This window comes from Hyaena hyaena, unplaced genomic scaffold (genome assembly GCF_003009895.1).
Source record: "Hyaena hyaena isolate Hyena2069 unplaced genomic scaffold, ASM300989v1 scaffold_975, whole genome shotgun sequence".
NCBI classification, from domain to species: Eukaryota; Metazoa; Chordata; class Mammalia; order Carnivora; family Hyaenidae; genus Hyaena; species Hyaena hyaena.
In genome coordinates, this window is record NW_024081609.1 from 272227 (window position 1) to 292094 (window position 19868).

General features: G+C 35.9%; 1 protein-coding gene across 1 annotated transcript in view; it reads right to left on the reverse strand.

The window, feature by feature from the left end:
* Nucleotides 1-280: 280 nt before the first annotated feature.
* Nucleotides 281-19868, reverse strand: part of BRINP3 (BMP/retinoic acid inducible neural specific 3) — a 216800-nt gene continuing 197212 nt past the window's right edge. Inside the window, exon 7 of the mRNA XM_039221314.1 lies at nucleotides 281-1735. Coding sequence (XP_039077245.1) covers nucleotides 619-1735 — 1117 coding nt within the window. The 3' untranslated portion in view covers nucleotides 281-618. The remainder of the gene's footprint in view (nucleotides 1736-19868) is intronic.

Consider the following 19868-nt stretch of genomic DNA (forward strand, 5'->3'; position numbering starts at 1 on the left):
ATCTGTTTATTTTAATAATGATGGTGTCTCTAGGAATGATTTGTAAGCATAGGTAATAAACGTACCACTGCCTTTATGCTGCCGACCATAAAAATACAACTGAATACTAAACATTCTACCTAGTTGGGTTTTCCCTAAAGGCCATTGAAGGGGACCTTCAAATGTTTCCATTAAAAAACTCTTGGTGAATTTTCCCCAGGTTCTAACAAGCTATATCAAAATAAAACTCATTTCATGGAAAAAAGGAATCCCACAGCACTTCTTTTTAATAACTGTTCAGCTACAAAATTTTATTGGTATCCTTTTATGTTCCCTCTAGAGGATGTAATGCACAAAAGCATTGCCACGGAACATATAAAATTACAAATGAAATTTATTGTAAAAAGTAGAATGTCTTCTAGACTGGTGTCAGTATTTATTTCATTCATAAACCAAAACTGCAATATAATATATTCATTGTCAGCAAGTTCATGTGTGTAAATTGCCATCCAATGTTATTGACTGATATAAGACAGATATTGAAAAGACAATTTAAATGTACTCTTCCAAACATAAACTGTTCCACAAAAGCACTGTAAAAACTCCTTCAAGATTTTGGGTTGTGCTTGACATTTATGGTTAACTACATAATTTGGTCGTGTCATAATCCACTGTGTTTGGCAATTTGGCATTAAACGCCTGCAGAGCAGATTGGATCCTCACCACCTCACTAGTAGACAGCTTGAGTCTATGACGAAGCAAGCAAGAGAAAAGATCTAGACGACGCTGACCAGGTGGGGAGAGTTTATTTACACGGTCTCTTATCTCTAGAAGTTGCAAAAGTGCTGAGTCCTGGGATCCCTGAGTATAGGGGTAGTCCAGCTGCAAAATCAAGTCCCGAATTGCTTCAGGGTCAAAGTGCATGCTGTAACCAAACACTTGAATGTTATTGATTTTCATGTAACCCAGGTTCCGGGAAGGGTCAATGAATTCCAGAGGTTCATAGTAAATGCTCTCATTGCCATTGGGGCCGTTTGACTTGATGCGACTCCTCAGGTAGATGTGCACTGTCTCAAAAAATGTCTTCCATTTGTTCCCCAGAGTTAGCGACCAGTTGTAACACTGCAGTGGGAGGTCCAGCTTAGTCCGCTCCCAGTCTGGAAAGCTGTTTTCATTTACAGGCATAAACCAGCTCTCGGAATGGCTGCCTCCGAAGGGATTGACATAAACAGCCAACACTGGCTCCAAGGTGCTGTTTTTAGTTAAGCAAATCTGTAAAGAGAGACCCAAGATCATATGGACCAGACTGGACTTGTACTTGTTGCTCTTCAAGGTGAGGAGCATCCGCTTGCGCCAGGAGGGGTCAAACCAACTATTGAGACGCATGTCATTGCTGATAAAAATGGCATGGACTTCGATTCGTCTGTCCGTTTTCTGCAACAGGTATTTCATCTCCAGGTCCTGCAGGTCGGTCTCAAAGCCAATATAGTGATCGGTGGACTCGGCGACCTCAGGCTTGCAGAGCCCCTGGCTCAGCATGTAGCCTGTGTTGCAGGTGCCGCAGCGGGTACGGTTGTCTGGGGCGCACGTCAGGCAGGCCGAGGCATCGCCCACGGTGCAGGGCAGGAACGCAGTGCACACCACCTGGTCGTTTGGACAGGTGCACGAGTGCGTCTCTTCCGAAAAGCTGCCCAGGAGGCCGTTCTCGTTGCAATAGAGAAAAGACTGGATGCGAGTGAGCCAGTAGGTGGAGGTTCTAGGAACACAAAACAACACGGATCTATATAAATACAAAGACATTTTCTGTGTTACAGCCAAGGAAGTTACCCTTAGCTCTGAAAGCTTCACTATCGTTTCTTCAGGTTATTGCCGGTTATTTAACTGAGATAAAAAATCTATACAGCTTATAACTGAAAACAGATACATTTTTATATAACATTTATATATGTTATATGTTTATATTGTATAATTGTTTTCATTCTTCACTGCACAAGATTAGATCTAGAATACTGCACGAATACCTTCCAATGACATTGCCTGTCATTTCACTAGGGTACTCAGAGGGTGACTGTGAACATAATTGGTCAGTTATTGTTTTGAAATGCTATCCAACAACAGGAAATAAAAGTGATATTATCGTAAAATATCTAGAGTAGAATTAGAGCATGTACATGAACTGTTTATTCATTCACTCTTAGCTTCATAAAGCACTGATGTGGTAAGAAGCTAAATAGAACGTAAAATAAAAATGAAAGAAAAATAAACAACTCTAAAATGTCAATCAATGTATTTAAATCCCAGGGTGTTATCAACATTGACAGAACAAGTACCCACTGAGAGGGAAAATATTATTAAAACATGTTTGACTTCATTCTTACAGGCTGCTCAACAAAACTGTTGGAAATATCTCGTTAAAACCAACTACAAGTTGTTTTAATAAGGGTTAAGTGTGTTAGTTTATGTGTTTGATTTGAATCATTAACATTTTTCTTATTTATACCCAGAAATTACCAGAAATTAGACCAATCTTGATGCAAATTAAGACTTTGCTTTTCGTGTTTCCCACATTATTCAAACTCTTTTGGTGTGTTTAAAATCTCAGTAAAATAATGAAGGGAAATGTGTGGCCCCGTCGTCAGGTAATTCTTTGTTTTTATCATGTTGCTATCTCACACTAGCTGTACGATCAGGGGAAAGTTGAAGGATGTCTCTAACCTGCCGCTTTCTCACATGAAGAATGGGAATAGTAATGTCTCCCATATTGCGTTCTTGGGAGAAACAGGCTCAGACTGTATGCATGTGTTTAGAATATTGTAGAGTGTGTCTTTTTTAAATATTCTTATGCTTTTCTGGTGTTCATTATTTAGTACCTATGAGGTTTTCAGTGAAATCTATCCATGACACCCAATCCTTTACACCTGTATGCTGCTGCTGTTTCAAAGGATTTGTATATGGAGAAAATTGGGAAAGCGTGGTTATTAATCTGTGCAATTAATCAATAAAAACAATGTATTAAGGTATTCAGAACAATATTTGAGCTATTTATATTACATGTTCATTTTTGGTCTCTCCCACCTCCTCTTGCTATGCAATACTTATATTTTAAGTGAGTGTTTCCTTGTTTTCCCAAATAAATGAAATGAATCCTTTCTTCCCTCTGATAACATTTACTTATTTTCTTCGTGGTACCTTTTTTCACATAAAATTTTATATTTCTCATACCTACTTGTCTGTACTCCATTTATTTTGTTAAATATAATATCTGGCTTGCCAGAACTGTGTAAACTTATTTATCAGTATACATCCCAGTACCAAGTAGCACAGCAGAGATCATAGCCCATTAACGTTCACTGAATCTTTAGTTAAATGAATAGATGAATTAAAAGGCATTTTCTTCATAAGTGTAGTTTTGAGTGAAACTTACAGCCCTAAAAAGAATATTTAATTCAATTGTAAAGCCCCAGCTTTCAAGTCACAGGAAGTGAAGTAACACAACACATACTTTGACATTTGCACAATTAAACATATGAAAAGCCTTTCTTTTCCCCTTCCCTAAATGAAAATGTTTGCTATAGACCAAGAAGAAAAGAAAAAAAAAATTAAACCAAATCCAACCAAAGCATAACACATTTTCCTCTTATTTCTTACACTGAAAAACACTGACTAGAAACCTGAATGTAATAAATTCATTTCTAACTTTCTCTAGATAATTTAAAAGTAAGTTCTCACGAAAAATCTCCCAGCTCTACACCCAAGAGTTGTGAAATAGCGGTGATGTGAGGCTCTTTGGCCCTTCATGAGTCACACATCTATATATGAAGATCTCTCCTCCTGTAGCTCTGCTTCTTGTTTTCTCCCCGCAGAAGAAATGTGCAAAAAGCCTTGTTTTGTGGTTTGTGAAGTCACTCAATTTTCTGTATTTGGTCTAGGTATATAGAAATTATTACTAATTTTTAGTATGTAGTTACTGATACATTTATATCATCAGTTTTCTTTTTCACAGGCCATTAATGTCTCTCCCTCTTGACGTCTCTCTATCTCTTTCTTCTCTCCCTTTTTCTTTCTCCCTCCTTCCTCTCTCTGTCTCTCTCTTTCTCTCTCCTCTTTCTTCCTTCCTTCCTTCTTTCTATGTTTCCTTTTCTCTTCCTCCTTCCTTTCTCTCTGTCTCCTGTAACTCTACTTTTTCTAATATAAAGAATATAAAATATATATTCTATCTGGATTGAAAATTATATTTTCCTCCCTGAAAGCAAAGCTTAAATTCCCTGAGCCAATTCATCTTTCACTGTAAGCTCTAATCATGTTTCCAAATCATAAGGACAAACAAAAAAATGAAATAAATAGACCTAAGGCTAAAGACAGAGCTCACAAAACTAGGGCACTATCGAAAGAAGCATTTGAACACTTTAGAAAAGCAATGGCTTTTCCAGCTTTCAATCTCTCCCAATCCTTTTCAGGTCCCCACAGATGCATTACTGAAGGAATGTGTTTCGGCTTCGCAGGCTTCAGCTTGTCATGTATGAATATTGATAACTTGGCTTGCTGTCAAAGCTTCTGTACCCTGGGACGGAGAGCTACTGTGTGGATTTTCTTCTTTTCTGCTTCTTGTCCTTTCTCCTCTACTATCTACCTTTTGACTAGTTTACTGCATTTCACAAATAGGGAATAGGTTTTTAAAGGAAAAAATAAATTCAATAATCAGTCTTTTCGTTTGCCTTGCAAAATCTAGGCTAAAGAAGGAGTTGAATAAAAAGGAGAGTACTGGATTTTTCACTTACCCAAATAACCATGTAGCTTTATTTTTTCCAACAAAGTATAATTTAACTACTTTTTCTTTATTTTAAACCGTTTTAAGTAAGTTTAATAGTTAAATAAATTTATAAATTAATGTAAAATAAATAAAAATCAAAAGTAGGCTGTATAGAGTATGTTTTTTAAACACTGCTTCCTTTTATAGCTAAATGTTTAAGGAAAATAGTACCACATTCTTTTCAGTCTGATATAAAGCTTTTGTTCACACAAGCTATCTGGTGTCACCTAGGGCTAAGAATAGAGGATGCAATGTCCAAAGATGGGCTACTGGCAGGCAGATTTTTTGCTGCTCTTTGTCATGCATGTGACGTTGTGCATGACATCTACCTAATTATACTTCAATAAATATTTACTAAATACAGGAAGTAAGAAATGAAAGGAGAAAGGAGGGAGTAGAGTAAGGAGGGAGGGCAAAACAGAAATTAAAGTGAAAGAACTATAGATTATGGAGAAACAGAAGACAGAAATAGAAGACAGCCTTGGGGCACCTGGGTGCTTCAGTCAGTTAAGCCTCTGACTCTTGATTTCGGCTCAGGTCATGATCCCAGGGTCTTGAGATCAAGCCCACATAGGGCTCTCCACTGAGTGTCGAACCTTCTTAAGAGTCTCTCTTTCCCCCTCTCTCTCTCTCTCTCTCTGCCCCTGCCCCCCACTCACTTGCTCTCTTAAAAAAGAAAAACAGCATTAAAAAAAACATTGACATGTGATAACTACTATGATAGATAATATTTTAGGAAGGAGAGAAACTCCTTATCTATAAGGAACAGAGTTTGCATTTTGAAAATAATTTCTATAAAAGTTTTATGGGATAGTATTAAAAAGAGAAAAATGTCTTCCAGAGTTAAGTTAAACAGACAATTTAAGTTAAAATCTAAGCTAAAAAGCCTATAGTGTGTTTATATTTGAGAAATCCCATGGTGCCATATTTGAGAACTTCAGATGACTGTTTACCCAGTTGTCTCGGCTTGACACGTAATGATCTCGGTGTGTTTCAGGTATGCTCTTTTCCATGGGATACATGTTATCTGAGACTGGAAGATGGATACCTCATTTTGGGGCCAGACTTTACCTGGTGACCTGGGATAGGTCACTTAGTCTCCTTAATCTTAAGCAGAAGCTCTAAGAAACATTGGTTCAAAGTTTGGTTCTGTGTGACCCTGGGGAATGCAGATAACTGTCTAAACCTTCATGTGTTTGTGTGTGACCGCACTTGCCAGCCGTTCACCAGGGTGAAATGATGTAACATATAAACCCCATCATCACTGTTTCACATACAGTAGCTGCTCTTAATGAAACAATATGAATGAAATGCTTATCTCTTTTGAATATCAAGTGACTGGCAAAACAGACTCCTGGGCTTCACTCCAGAGAAACTATAAGAATTTCTAGGAGCAGGGCCCAGGTATATGCAATCCCAGAGGACATTATGTGTGTGTGTACACATAGGCTATAAGAAAATTAACAGCTCAGATAGCTACAAGGGCCTCCTTAAGTACCAGCTAGCCATCAGCATGTAAGAATATGTCCAAAGTCTCAGTCGGTCGAGTGTCCAACTTCCACTCAGCTCATGCTTTTGTGGTTCGTGAGTTCGAGCCCTACATGGGGCCCGCTGCTGTCAACCTGTTAATGCAGAGCCTGCTTTGGATCCTCTGGCCCCTCTTTCTGCTCCTTCCTCACTTGCACTCTCCCCAAAATAAATAAATAAATATTACATAATATGTCCAGAAAAGGTAGAGAGAAGTTAAGATTTCTGTGGAGGAGAGTCAGCAGGAGACAGCTTCAGATTTACATGTGTGTGGGATTTGTGGCCACCATGTACGCTAAAATTTGTAAACCCTATGCCAGAAAAATTTTCCATATGCATACCTGAAAACAAAACAAACACAAAAGCCTGCCTTAATAAATGAATTCTACTATGTTGCAGTAATATTCATTATTTAGTGAATATCTCCCATGTCATGGGCCAGCTACTTTGTATTCATTGTTGAAAATTCTTCTCAGTAGCTTCTAAAGGTTAACCTCATTTTAAAACTTAAAAAATTCTGAGGTTCATAGTTTTAATGACTTTCTCTGTTAGGTATATTTAACTATTACAATGAAGACAAACTCAGAGAAGCAAATTTAAATATTTTTTAAATGGTGTTGAAGGTGCTGTTCCATGGGATAGGATAGCAAGAAAAGGTGCTTAATAAGTGACTTTAGGTAAAGTATCCATATATTGCTATAGGCGAACAGCATCAAAGATAAAATAATTTGTGATGATGATATAAAGTATAGGTTTTTGAGTGATGGTACACTTCATCGGCTTCAATCATTTTTGGGGAGCCAAATTATCGACTTTGAATCTTGTTTCACTTACCTTACATATAAACTTGGAATAAAATATAGGTTGTTGTAAAAATTAAAGCACAATCATCTCAAAAGTACTTAAGAATGTTTATGCATGGAATAAATAGTAAATAAATGTAAATGTTTATTATTCCTATTATCACTGTTATTACTACTGTTATCTTTTAAAGAAATGTTACTGTATGCAGTTCCTTTAATACAAATCCTTTTTTTCTTCCAGAAAACTGAAATTTTTATTTTATCTATAACAACTCATGCATCACATGCATAATATTACAATGTATGTCTGCATTTCACCTTTATCAAAATAGACCTGGTTATTGATAACACAATTAAGGCTGTATTTAAAAGTACGTGTACGGCTTCTCTGTGATAGCTTTGAAACTCTAAAACATGTGTAAAGGCAATATTACTCAAGTTCAGGACATATATTCTGATATGTAATGGTTTGCACAGAGGTATTAGAACATATGTTGATACAAAAACAATTACTTCTTCTCACGGTTAAATCCTCTCTGAGCACTAATAATCTTATTTCAAAGGTCTTTTATTTCGACCTTCTAATCTTTTATTGTTCTCCAAATCTGTGCAATGTGGATCCAAATCTTAAAACCTAAACAATATAATTTCAGTATCTTTTTGAAGTTCAATATCACTCTTCTGCGTAAAGCATTTCATTTCAGCCTTCATAGATTTGTGTTTCTCAGACTCTAATACCTTAAACTAAATATGAACTTGGGATTAAGCACCCACAGCTATTTAAACAATCATAAGCTGATTATTAGCTCAGTCACAGGCAGATAATACTAAATAATATTCTGTCACTCCTCATCTTCCAATTCTGTTGTTCCGGCCATCTCAGCTTTGGCAATGGGGCTTGGGGCTCCTCTTGACGCTCCCAATATATAATAATCTCACTCCTGGAAACAAGTTTACACCCAAAGAAACAAAATGTCATTATCAAAAAGTCCCTCGGCTATGCATCTCACATGCAGGTATCTATATACTGTGTGGGTATATTGATATATATCTAGAGACCTATAGACACATACATACACACATTTTAATTTATTAACATAAACTGAAGTATCTACTAATAATTTTGGCTTCCAGAAGGACAATGAAAAAGTGAATGGAGCAGTTGTAAGTGTTTGTTATATTTTAAAGAAATTATTAGCTGATGGTAACATTCATTGAGGATTTATCATAAGCACAGTACTTTAACAGGCATTATTTATTTACTCCTCATGAATCTCAATACTCTCAGTAAGGATGCTTGTTGTCCCAATTTATAGATAAAGGCTATTATCTTTCAAAAGCTTAACTAACTTCAACTTGTCCCAAGTCCAAGTCAGTAAGTAATAGAATTGAAAATACATCTCTGGTCTTTATTACTCCCAGTGATTTTGTTTTTGGTATGACATCAAAAGCACAAGTAACAAAAGCAAAAATTATTGAGTGGGGCAACATCAACTAAAAGGTTTGAGGCCAACTAATTTATAATTCATTTCAATGAGTGGTGTACACAGAGCAATCTGCTTACTTCTTAGAGAGTGACTGAAACATTTTGTTCCCAAAGATGCTGTGTTTTATACTCTTGTTCAAAAAAGGTCAAAAGATCCGTTTTTCTTCTACTTGTGACATCAGATATGAAAAGAAACAGGTCAACATTCAGGGTGTGAAATGTGAGGCACACATTTATGTTACTTATGTTATTGTAAGTAAAGAGGAGATATTACCCAAAACCCTAATATTTTCCTCATTAGAGTTCACATTTCATTTTCTTCGAAAGATTACCAAAAATTGAAATATCTTGCTCATTAAGTCACATTAGATATTAAGTTAAAAAGGCTTTAAAAGTGGAGCATCTGCATGGCTCAGTTGATTGAGCACCTGACTTTGGCTCAGGTCATGATCTCACGGTCCATGAGTTGAAGCCCCACAGCAAGCTCTGTGCTAACAGCTCAGAGCTTGGAGCCTGCTTCTGATTCATTGTTTCCCTCTCTCTCTCTGCACTCTGTCTCTCTCTCAAAAATAAATAAACATTAAAAATTTTTAAAAAGGTTTAAAAAGTATTTATTATGTGCAAGTTCAGCTATTAAAAGCGGTTAGTGTAATTGACAAACATTGACACAAATGCAATTATTTTGCAAAGATGGGTAAATCTGGTCCCTTCTAAGTACGTTCATGATGTCTTGGTTTTCATCCACTACAGTGTTCTTTACACTAAGTCATTATTACCAAATCATCTGTTTCTGTCATTACATTATGCATTCTGTGAAGAAAAATATATATTTGTTTACTTCACTATTTTACTATCATAACATACTAAATCAACTTACAACATCAATGCTTAAATTCCCCCATTACAACCTTCTAAACCTTTATTGGTCTTAAAACTTGTGCATTACAAATTCAAATTTGAAAATCAAATTAAATAATATAATATAGCAATTTAAAATAAAATACTTATAAAGAGACCATTCCATTTCATACTTCACAGATGTGTTCATCTCTGATCTTCATACTTCAAATCTAATATAAATTTTACATGAGTGAATAAATTGGTGAATAAGAGAGGAGGTTGAAAAAGCAAATTTAAGACTAAATTGGAAATGTCCTTCTTTGTATTTTTTCTTAGTGTTTCTATGTTTTTCTTGATATCCAGTAAGTGATGAACATTTTTTTAAAATGTCTTATTTTTCTTATATCTAGTTTTAAATTAATTATTTATTTTTTAATGTTGATTTATTTTGAGAGAGAGAGGCAGAACATGAGCAGAGGAGAGGCAAAGAGAGAAGAAGATAATCCCAAGCAAGCTCCACACCCCCACACCCAATGGAGTCCAGTGAGGGGCTTGATCCTACGACAATGAGATCATGATCTGAGCTGATATCAAGAGTTGGACGCTTAAGTGACTGAGCCACCCAGGCGCCATAATGTCTGTGTTGTTTTTTTTTAAAGTATGTTTCATGACCAATTTCTTATCAACTTAGAGAAAATCAATAAAATTTTCTTTACTGGGACGCCTGAGTGGCTTAGTCGGTTAAGCCTCTGACTTCGGCTCAGGTCATGATCTCACAGTTCATGGGTTGGAGCCCCACATTGGGCTCTGTGCTGACAGCCAGCTCAGAGTCTGGAGGCTGTTTCAGATTCTGTATCTTCCTCTCTCTCTGACCTTCCCCTGCTCATGTTGTCTCTCTGTCTCAGAAATAAATAAAACATGAAAAATAATAAAATAAAATAAAATGTCCTCTACTAAACCACCATCTAAATAATTTAATAGATTTTAATATTTTTCTAAAACTAATAATATACTATTTACATTTAAGGCATATTTTTCATTAAATAAACAAAATATAAATTGCCCAAATCTGATACCCATCTATTCTTATACCCAATGACACAATTATGGCATGAACTATGATATACCTGTGTTTGTCTGAGGTGCATTCTTCCAAGTAGAATGTCTCTGAACTTTCCATTTTCTTCTCTCTTAATACAATGATTATTGTTATCTGCAATGGTGGATATCAGCTTAACCCTTTGTGCCTCAAGTAAAACAAGAACTGGTTTTTAGGAGCCCCGAATCTCTTTCTCTCTCTCTCTTTTTTTTTTTTTTTTTTGTCATTTTATTACTTATGTACTAGCAAGCTAACCTTAAAATTAATCCATTTCTAATTGCATTACACCCCAATCTTTTTCATATATGAAATGCATTTTGCCTAATTTTGAAACCCTTTGCAAATGGACAACACATAACTTTCAATGTTCAACTAAATATATCCTCCATTTAGGCTGATCCTGTTCCCTTCCCTAAATATATGATGCTCAATTTAAACTACATTGAACTTTCTTGTTTTAGAATTGTATGTGTTTTCTCCTCTGCTTAACCAGTTTAAGATGCAAATTGAACCATTTTTACTCTAAACAGTTTCTTTTTGAGAATCTAATTCACTAAAACTTAATTGTTTGAATAAATGTATCAGTTATCTATATTACTGTATTTGTAATTAAACCATTTATAAACCTATATTGTGGTTTAATAGACTCGTATCTCATTATTTCAACTGAAGTATATTATTTATGGTAATGTCTATAATTTTCTACATGTTAGATTTCTTTTTTTAATTTTTTAATGTTTATTTCTTTTTGAGAGAGAAATAGAGAGAGAGAGAGAGTAAGCAGGAGAGGGGCAGAAAGAGATGGAGACACAGAGTCCGAACCAAGCTCTAGGTTCTGAGCTGTCAGGGCAGAGCTCCATGGGGGTCTCAAATCCATGAACCATAGGATCATGACCTGAGCTGGAGTCAGACATTTAACAGACTGAGACACCCAGGTGCATGTGTATGTTAGTTTTCTTAATTGGAATATAAGCTACTCAGAAAAAAGAAAATGAGTATTACTTCATTGGAATCCCTAGAGACCAACAAAATACCTTCCTGACTCTTGCAAACAAAACTGCTAAATCAAAATTGAATTATGGACTTATGTTTGTGGAGAACTCCTCAACACAAAATGCCAAGTAATTCTGGGAATAACTATTTTTAATGCATTCATGGGATAGACAGTAAGAGGCTGAAATTGAAGTAAAAGTACAATATGAAGGAAGACATTGCCTGATGTAGAGGTTTTAGTGGTCATCTTGGGTATCAAAGACCAAGTATGGTACACTTAAGAGGCAAGAAGTTGAATTAGAAGTCCACTATATTTGTAAAGACAGACACTGAATTTAGAGTCATATTAAAAAACAACAAAAGCAGGGGCGCCTGGGTGGCTTAGTCGGTTAAGCGTCCGACTTTCGCTTAGGTCATGATCTTGCGGTTCCTGGGTTCGAGCCCCATGTCAGGCTCTGTGCTGACTGCCAGCTCAGAGCCTGGAGCCTGTTTCAGAGTCTGACTCCCTCTCTCTCTGACCCTCCCCTGCTCACGCTGTCTCTCTCTCTCCTAGAAATAAATAAAACATTAAAAAAAGTAAAAAACAACAACAACAACAAAAGCAATAGCAAAAACATCTAGCAAAGAAAGAGAGAAAAATGAGTGCTTGCTCTGACCCCATTGTTAGTAGAATGGAAAATGCATAATCTATACATTCAAAAACCCAAAATAATTATTTCATTTTAAAAATTCTTTATTATTATTATTGTTATTATTATTTATTTTAGAGAGAGAGTAACTGGGGGACAGGGGCAGGAGGAGAGAGAGAGAGAGAGAGAATCTTAAACAGTCACCATGTTCATCAGAGTCCAGCGTGGGCCTCCATCCCACGGCCCTCCACCTTGGGATCATCACCTGAGCCAAAATCTGTTGCACAACTGACTGAGCCACCCAGATATTGCCTTTTACATGTATTTTCAATTCTTTGCTTCCACTTGGCAAGAACTTAACCCTGATTGTCTTGATAATAAAGGACAAGAAACTGGCAAGATCATGTTTGTATGAACCACACAAAGAAATTTGAAAATCTAAAAGCACTATAGTTATAATTTATAAGACCTCAGTATTATGTACACTATTTATGCTTTTCAAATTATTGAACAATTGTGAATAGTATAAGAATAACATTCATTCTATAGTGTGAATACCAATGCTGTATTCCAATTACAAAACTGAAAAGGTTTATTTGAATTTACGGCAGTTATAAATGTGATATTGCAGATGATTATTTTCAGACTGCTAATTTACTTATTAATCTCTACTACGGAGACAAGATAGATATGAAGTAATTTTGAAAAAAAAAATAGATTATCTCCTAGCCCAGAAATTGGAACAAAACAATGTAACTTCAGACTAACTAATTATATTTGCTTATGTTAAAAACTATCTAAATGAAGAGGATGGAAACATGAAGACAAAGAAGGCTGGAGGTTCAGTATAGTACATACCTAGGATATTCTGAAAATGTTATTGCCCTGACAGAGTGGTGAGTGGGCTCAGACCTCTTGGTAAATTAGTATTTGTGACCTTAATGTATCCAGATATAAAAATGTAATGCCATTAGGAAAGAAAGTCAATAAAACACTTGCTCTTATTCCATGATCACTAAGAACTTTTATGATAATAATTTGGATTCCCATATAAGTTTCTTAAAGGAACAAATCAGACTGACCCATTTATATAAGATTTATAAGTTATGTGTCAGTCAGGTCACCAAATAACAATACAGCATTCTGGATTGTATGTTATTCTTTAAGAATTTTGTTGATGGGAGTATGATCCGCAAACTGGTCATCTTTAAGATGTTAATGAAGATGGTGATTCTTGAACTTTATGGCTGTCAGAAAGTAGACCATTGGGGGACGGGGTGGGAAACACCAAAAAAATCACCTTCCAGAGTTCTGTGATCCATCAAAAATGTCTCAGAGTCACATGCTCAGTGCCATGGCTTTATATGAACATTGCCTAGTGTTGGGGATAAAGTACTATACTCTGAACCATAGATATGGTTAATGATTATACCACAATCTCAGAAAAAAACGTGTACTTATGGCCCTAAAAATGTCACCTTTTATAGAAATAAGGAAATATTGTGGTGTGTGTGTGTGTGCTAAATGTTGGAAAATTTATACAATGATTTAAGGAATGACTATTTTAAAAAGTTGGCTTACTTAGCTTGCAAATATAACAATAACCTGTGGCCCTATTTTCCATAATTTTGTTCATCAGAAAGAAAAGCATACAGGTATTATAATGGACTGAAGCTTTATATCCACTCAAATTTTATTGTTGAAATCCCACTTCTCAATGTGATAGTATTGGGAGTTAGGACCTTTGGGAGGTAATTAGATGATGAGGATGCAGCCATCATCACTGGAATTAGTGCCCTTAGAAAAGGGACCTTATGCAGCTGTCTCACCCTGTTTCCATCACAGTGAGAAGATGGCCATCTATGAAGGAGGAAGTGACCCCACACCTGACACCAAGACTCTCAGTGCTTTGATCTTGGTCTTCTAGCCTCCAGAACAGTTTGAAATAAAAGTTTGTTGGGGCACCTGGGTGGTTCAGTCAGTTAAGCATCTGACTTCGGCTCAAGTCATGATCTCACGGTTCGTGGGTTCAAGCCCCATGTAGGGCTCTGTGCTGACAGCTAGCTCAGAGCCTGGAGCCTGCTTCAGATTCTGTATCTCCTTCTCTCTCTCTCTGACCCTCCCTTGTTTCATGCTGTCTCTCTCTCTCTCTCAGAAATAAATAAAGCATTTAAAAAAATTGAAATAAAAGTTTGTTGTTCGAGTCACCCAGTCTATGGTATTTTTGTTATAGCAGCCCAAATTGACTAACTCAGGTATCATCTAATTTTACTACCAACTTAATATTACATTTAAGTTTGTGGAAAAGAAACTTGGATCAAACGACTGTTTAGAAAACAGAAGCAACTCAGTAAGTCTAGCCCTCTTCGGCCTCATTATTTTCCAAATGAGACCACAGAAAATGATGAATTACCTCAAACGACCATTCCACATCTATTCAGAAAACAAATAGTAGAGCAATCACTTTAATCCTTGGGTTCTCAAGCAGACTTACATTACGTAGAACATCGCTTTTTTTCCTCAGCGCACAAGACGTTCCATTAACCAAAATATCATCTGATAGGGAAAAAAATGAGTCACTCTGGATGATATCAGCAGTGACACAAATCAAATGGGTATTCAGAATGTACTGTCTCTTACTTGCAGAGTAAACCACAACAATACAAATGGGAGCTTCTTATCAATTGGCAGAGAGATAGAGAGAAACTTATGTCACTTCAAGAGCTTAATCTGTTCTGTTGGCAGGGGGAAAATTCCACAAATTTATTCCTTAGTGCCACAGGCTTAGCCTTAATTTAATTTTTGAACTGTAAATCCATCTTGAAATTATTTGGAAATTAGTTATTATAATTTTTTTTCCTTACAAATTAGTTTTAAATTATCTTTGTTTTTCTTTTCATTTATTACCATTGTGTTTATTATCTTTTAGTAGTAACACACTTATTTAGTAAATAAATTTCATCTTCAGAACAATCCTTTGGAAGATAAAAGGAAAAAGACATTATAATGCAAATAGCTGCTGAAACCATGATGTTAAAAACTCAGATAATTAATTCCTTTTGTGTGGTTATATATGAGACATAGAATAAGTACCTATTTCTGATACAAATAGTTTGACCTTATAAAATCATATGTAATTTGCAAGCCAAGGGTTAACAAAGGCCATTGCAGAGATAGTTCATCAGATCTACAGAAAGTGTATATTAGAGGTCAAAACCATATTCTCCCCAGGCCTCAGAGTCACCAAAGTAATCACACACTCCTCATGTGCACCATTAAGTAATAATCACAAAAACATAAAGAGCACTTACTATATGCCAACGACCATTTAAACATTTTACGTATATATATATATATTAACATTTAGTCCTTGCAACAACTCTATGAAGTGAGTATTATCATTTTCCACAGGTGCCTCTTAAGTGACAGCACAGACTGTCTATAAAAATGAGCCAGCGTCATGCTCTTCACCATTCCGTTATATTATCTATGCTGTTACTGACCCAATAAAAGGCATATATAAAAAATGGTGAGAAAGGATATTTTTTTAGATAATTATGATATCAGTCTACCTCCTCAGGTGACAATTGTCTGAAATGTTTTGACAGTCCACATAAGCTTTGGACAGAATATGAGCCACTAAACTTGTTTCTGGATTAACCAACAGAAAATGAGATGAAAACATAATTCATACTGACACCTTAATATCATCACAGTGCTTATAATAATCTTAAAACCATTATTTTATAGATTATGTTAAAGTCGTATGATGGTGAAAAATCTTTCGTACAACGTGTGTGTGTGTGTGTGCTTTTGTGGGTTTTTTTAAAGTTTATTTATTTTGAGAGAGACAATGCCAGTGTTGGAGGGACACAGAGAGAAGGTGAAAGAGTGAATCTCAAGCAGGCTCTTCAGAGCTTGATGCAGGGATCAAACTCACAAATCATGAAATCACGACCTGAACCAAAGTCAGACACTTAACCAACTGAAGCACCCAGGCACCCATATATGAAGGAGAAGGAGATTCTGAAGTAATTTGGATCAGTGCGTTGCAGAGCCATTCTATCCACTAAACTGAAGAAAGGGTAGGTCATACCTTAGTTTCTGTTTGGAACAAGAATAAATAGGTTTTTAGGTCATATGTATCTTCCATGAAAGAAGAACAACACTAAGTAGATATAGGACTAAAACCAACTTGTCTTTGTTTCTGAAAGTTAAATTATTATTATGTAAACATTTTAGACATGGTTCCTTATTCTTCTAGCATAGGATAAGCCTACTGGAAAATAGTCATGAACTGTTTTCATGGAATGTTTCACCTAGGGAAGGAAATTAGTTTGGACTTTATGATAATCACATACTTATCTAAGCATGGTTGTATATTCAAGATTTCTTCCCATTCTGGTTTTTTTTTTTTTAAGGGAGGTGTTTTTCTTTTTTTTTTTTTTTTTGAGAGAGAACGTAAGAGAGAGGGAATGCACACATGCACAAGTGGAGAAAGGTCAGAGAGAGAGGGAGAAAATCTCAAGCGGGCTCAGTGCTGTGAGTGCAGAGCCCTACATAGGGCTTGAACTCACCAACGGTGAGATCATGACCTGAGCGGAAACCAAGAGTCGGATGCTTCACCGAGTGAGCCATGAAGGTGTCCCTATTCTGTTTTTACTTAGAAAGTCATCTTAATATATACCAGATATTATAGCACCTGGTTGTGTAAGAGGCAAAGACAAGCTGAGAATGTGAGAAACAACAATAAAATATATAAATTAAGAATGGATGCTTCATTTTCTGTTAATTGCCTATGCAATATCCACAGGTCCCTTATTCCTACAAACATAAGCTCAGTTTTGGCTAGTGTGCCAGAAATAACCTACTTTCTTAGTTTTCCTTGAAGTTAGTAGTAGCTACATGACATAGTTCTGATACAAACAGAAGTCTGATGTGAAAGAGTCTGAGGTCGTTTCTTTTCTTCTGAAAGAAGTCAATAGCCATCACTCGCCATACCTCTTCTTCCTACTGATCCTGAAATTGATTCTGATGTCTGAAGCAACAAGAACCTTCCTATGGTTTGGAGACAATAGACATGCAAGACAAGTTGCAGGGAAGGCAAAAAATCAAAACCAAACAAACAAAAGCATCGAAACTGGTCCTATAGTTAAGAACCATCAACAGCAGCAACATCTACAACATGGAGTTGCAGAACCATTGCCAATAGTTACTTTCTACAGAATTCCTGTTACTTAAAAAAGAAAAAAAAATTTGTTTTTAGGGTTCAATTCACCAGGTTTTGTGTTACTTTTAGCAGCATATGGACTGCTAGAAACATGATGAAAGTTTCAGAGAACCATTCAAACTTTGAAACAAAATAGTCCCTTGATCTTGTTTATGGAAAGAAAAAGAGAAAAAAAGAAAAAGAAACCAGTTGCACCTGGTAATGGGGCAGGGGGGTATCCTAGAGTGGAGGAACTTTACATAATTTGTGTACTAATTTTGCAAAAAGTAACTCATTTTTATGAACTTTAAAATAAAACTCAAGCAAGCCAAATTTTTGGAACTTCTTGGAATTAAAATATATAAAGACTGACAATCTGAAACAGAAAATTGAGTCTACTGGATTAATGGACAAGTGATTTTATGTCACTGAAGAAAGACAGAAAACACTTAACAAAAGTGTTAACAAATTGGGAAAGAATATGGATTCTTCAGGCATAATTGAATACACATGAAAGATTTTCAATGCTTGTCTAAAATAAAACCTGGAGGTAGAGGTATGTGTATAAAAAAAGAATTTTTAAAAAATTAAGTCAGAGGTGCCTAGATGGCTCAGTTGGTTAAGTGTCCAACTTCGGCTCAGATCATGACCTCGCAATTTGTGAGTTTCAGCCCCATGTTGGGCTCTGTGCTGACAGCTCAGAGCCTGGAGCCTGCTTAGGATTCTGGTTCTCCCTCTCTCTGCCCCTCCCTCTCTGCCCCTCCCCTGCCTTTGGCCTGCTCCTGCTCTGTCTTTCTCTTTCTAAAATAAACATTAAGTTTTTTTAATTAAGTCGGTGTTTTTAACCTCAGTTAGCCATATTTCTATAATGCAATTATTTTTGAAACAATGTCAAATTAATGTTGAGAATATATTTTATTTGTTTCATGAAGATTTAATAGAATTTCAAAAAATAATAAGCCATTAACTGGCATTATTGAAATCATTGAGTATTTCTATGTCTTAATATTTTATGACTCCTTTGACTGTGCCACCACATAAGCCAAGTCGAATATTCTAAATATTTCAGAATGCCTTTTGTTTTTTCAATAAAAAGTTTGGAGAATCCATGTGCAGTTCTAGATTGTGAAACAAAGTAAACCAATAAATATGTACTGAATTTTTAAATCCAATGTATGCTTTTCCTTTTCCAGTGAATCAAAAATATGGTTTTAGTGTCATTGATAGTAAGTATTTGGACCCTTACAGGAAATGCTTTATTTCTCACTTCAGTTTATTCCCACATATATCACTCCTGCCAATGATCTGAAGTACAACCTCTTCCCATTCCTCCACATTGAAAGAAGCATGTCACCATATATCAATGCCACAGTTGTTTTGGTGAGAATTGTGTCGAGGCACTATATTCCCCCAGGAAAGAACCCAGGATTAAATTAAACCTACAATCCCCATTTCAGTATGCAAGGCATGTTTCTCATATGAAAAGAAAATAGCATAGAGTGTTTTCTTCCTAAATAGTATTAAAAACAATTGAGTCAAATTCATCCACTTATTCTCCTGCTCTCCTCTAAGTGCCTTCGAATACATTATTGTTACCTAGAGAACAGAGAGGTTGAGGTGGCACCGTCTATCCCAATCTATGTACATTTAGTTCCCAAATTCTTCTCTTCTGAATACACCATGAATGCCTATGGTGGGATCATCACTCCTCAGATCAAAACCTTCCAATCATCTTATTTAGCATAAAAATCCTTAGAGTGACCTCTAAGATCCTACAAAGCCACGCCCCCTACCACTTTCTAACCTCACTGGGATTCCATTCCCACACTCTATCTCCACACCAGCCTCACTGCCTCACCTTTCCTGAACAGGACACTCCTTTACTCTTGCCTCTGGGCATTTACATTAGCTTTTTCCTAGTCCTGGAACTCCCTTGATCATACTTCCCTGGTCTTCTACTTCATCTCCTTCAGATGTTTCAACTCCTATTTTCTTACCTGAGACTTTCTTCAGATAACCTGTTTAAAATTGTTGGCCACCCCAGTCCTCCCTATCACCCTTCTTTGCTTTATTTTTCTGGGAGCATTCATTTTCAAGTTGTTTTAAATGTCTCTCTACACCAGAATATTAGCTCCAGGGAAGGTAGGAATTTTTATGTCACTTATTTACAGTTATAGTCCCAGAAACAGTATTTGGCTCATAGTATGCATTCAATAAATTATACTGACAAGTAAATTAACTAATTCTTTAGAAAATTTATAAAGTGAGAGGCATATTTAGTACAAAGAAATAAGCAAACACTTTCGATTTGCCTATCTTAAATTTTCAGAAGGTTCTCTTAGATATAGTACAAACATTTCTCAGCAAAGTAGAAATACCTTTGCCTGAAAATTATTACCCATTTGTTTTCCTTTTGCTCCCAACCTTATGTTCTATATTTCAACAATCAAATTTCACTCCATTTAGTGTTCTTTTATCAAGCACAGGGGTATT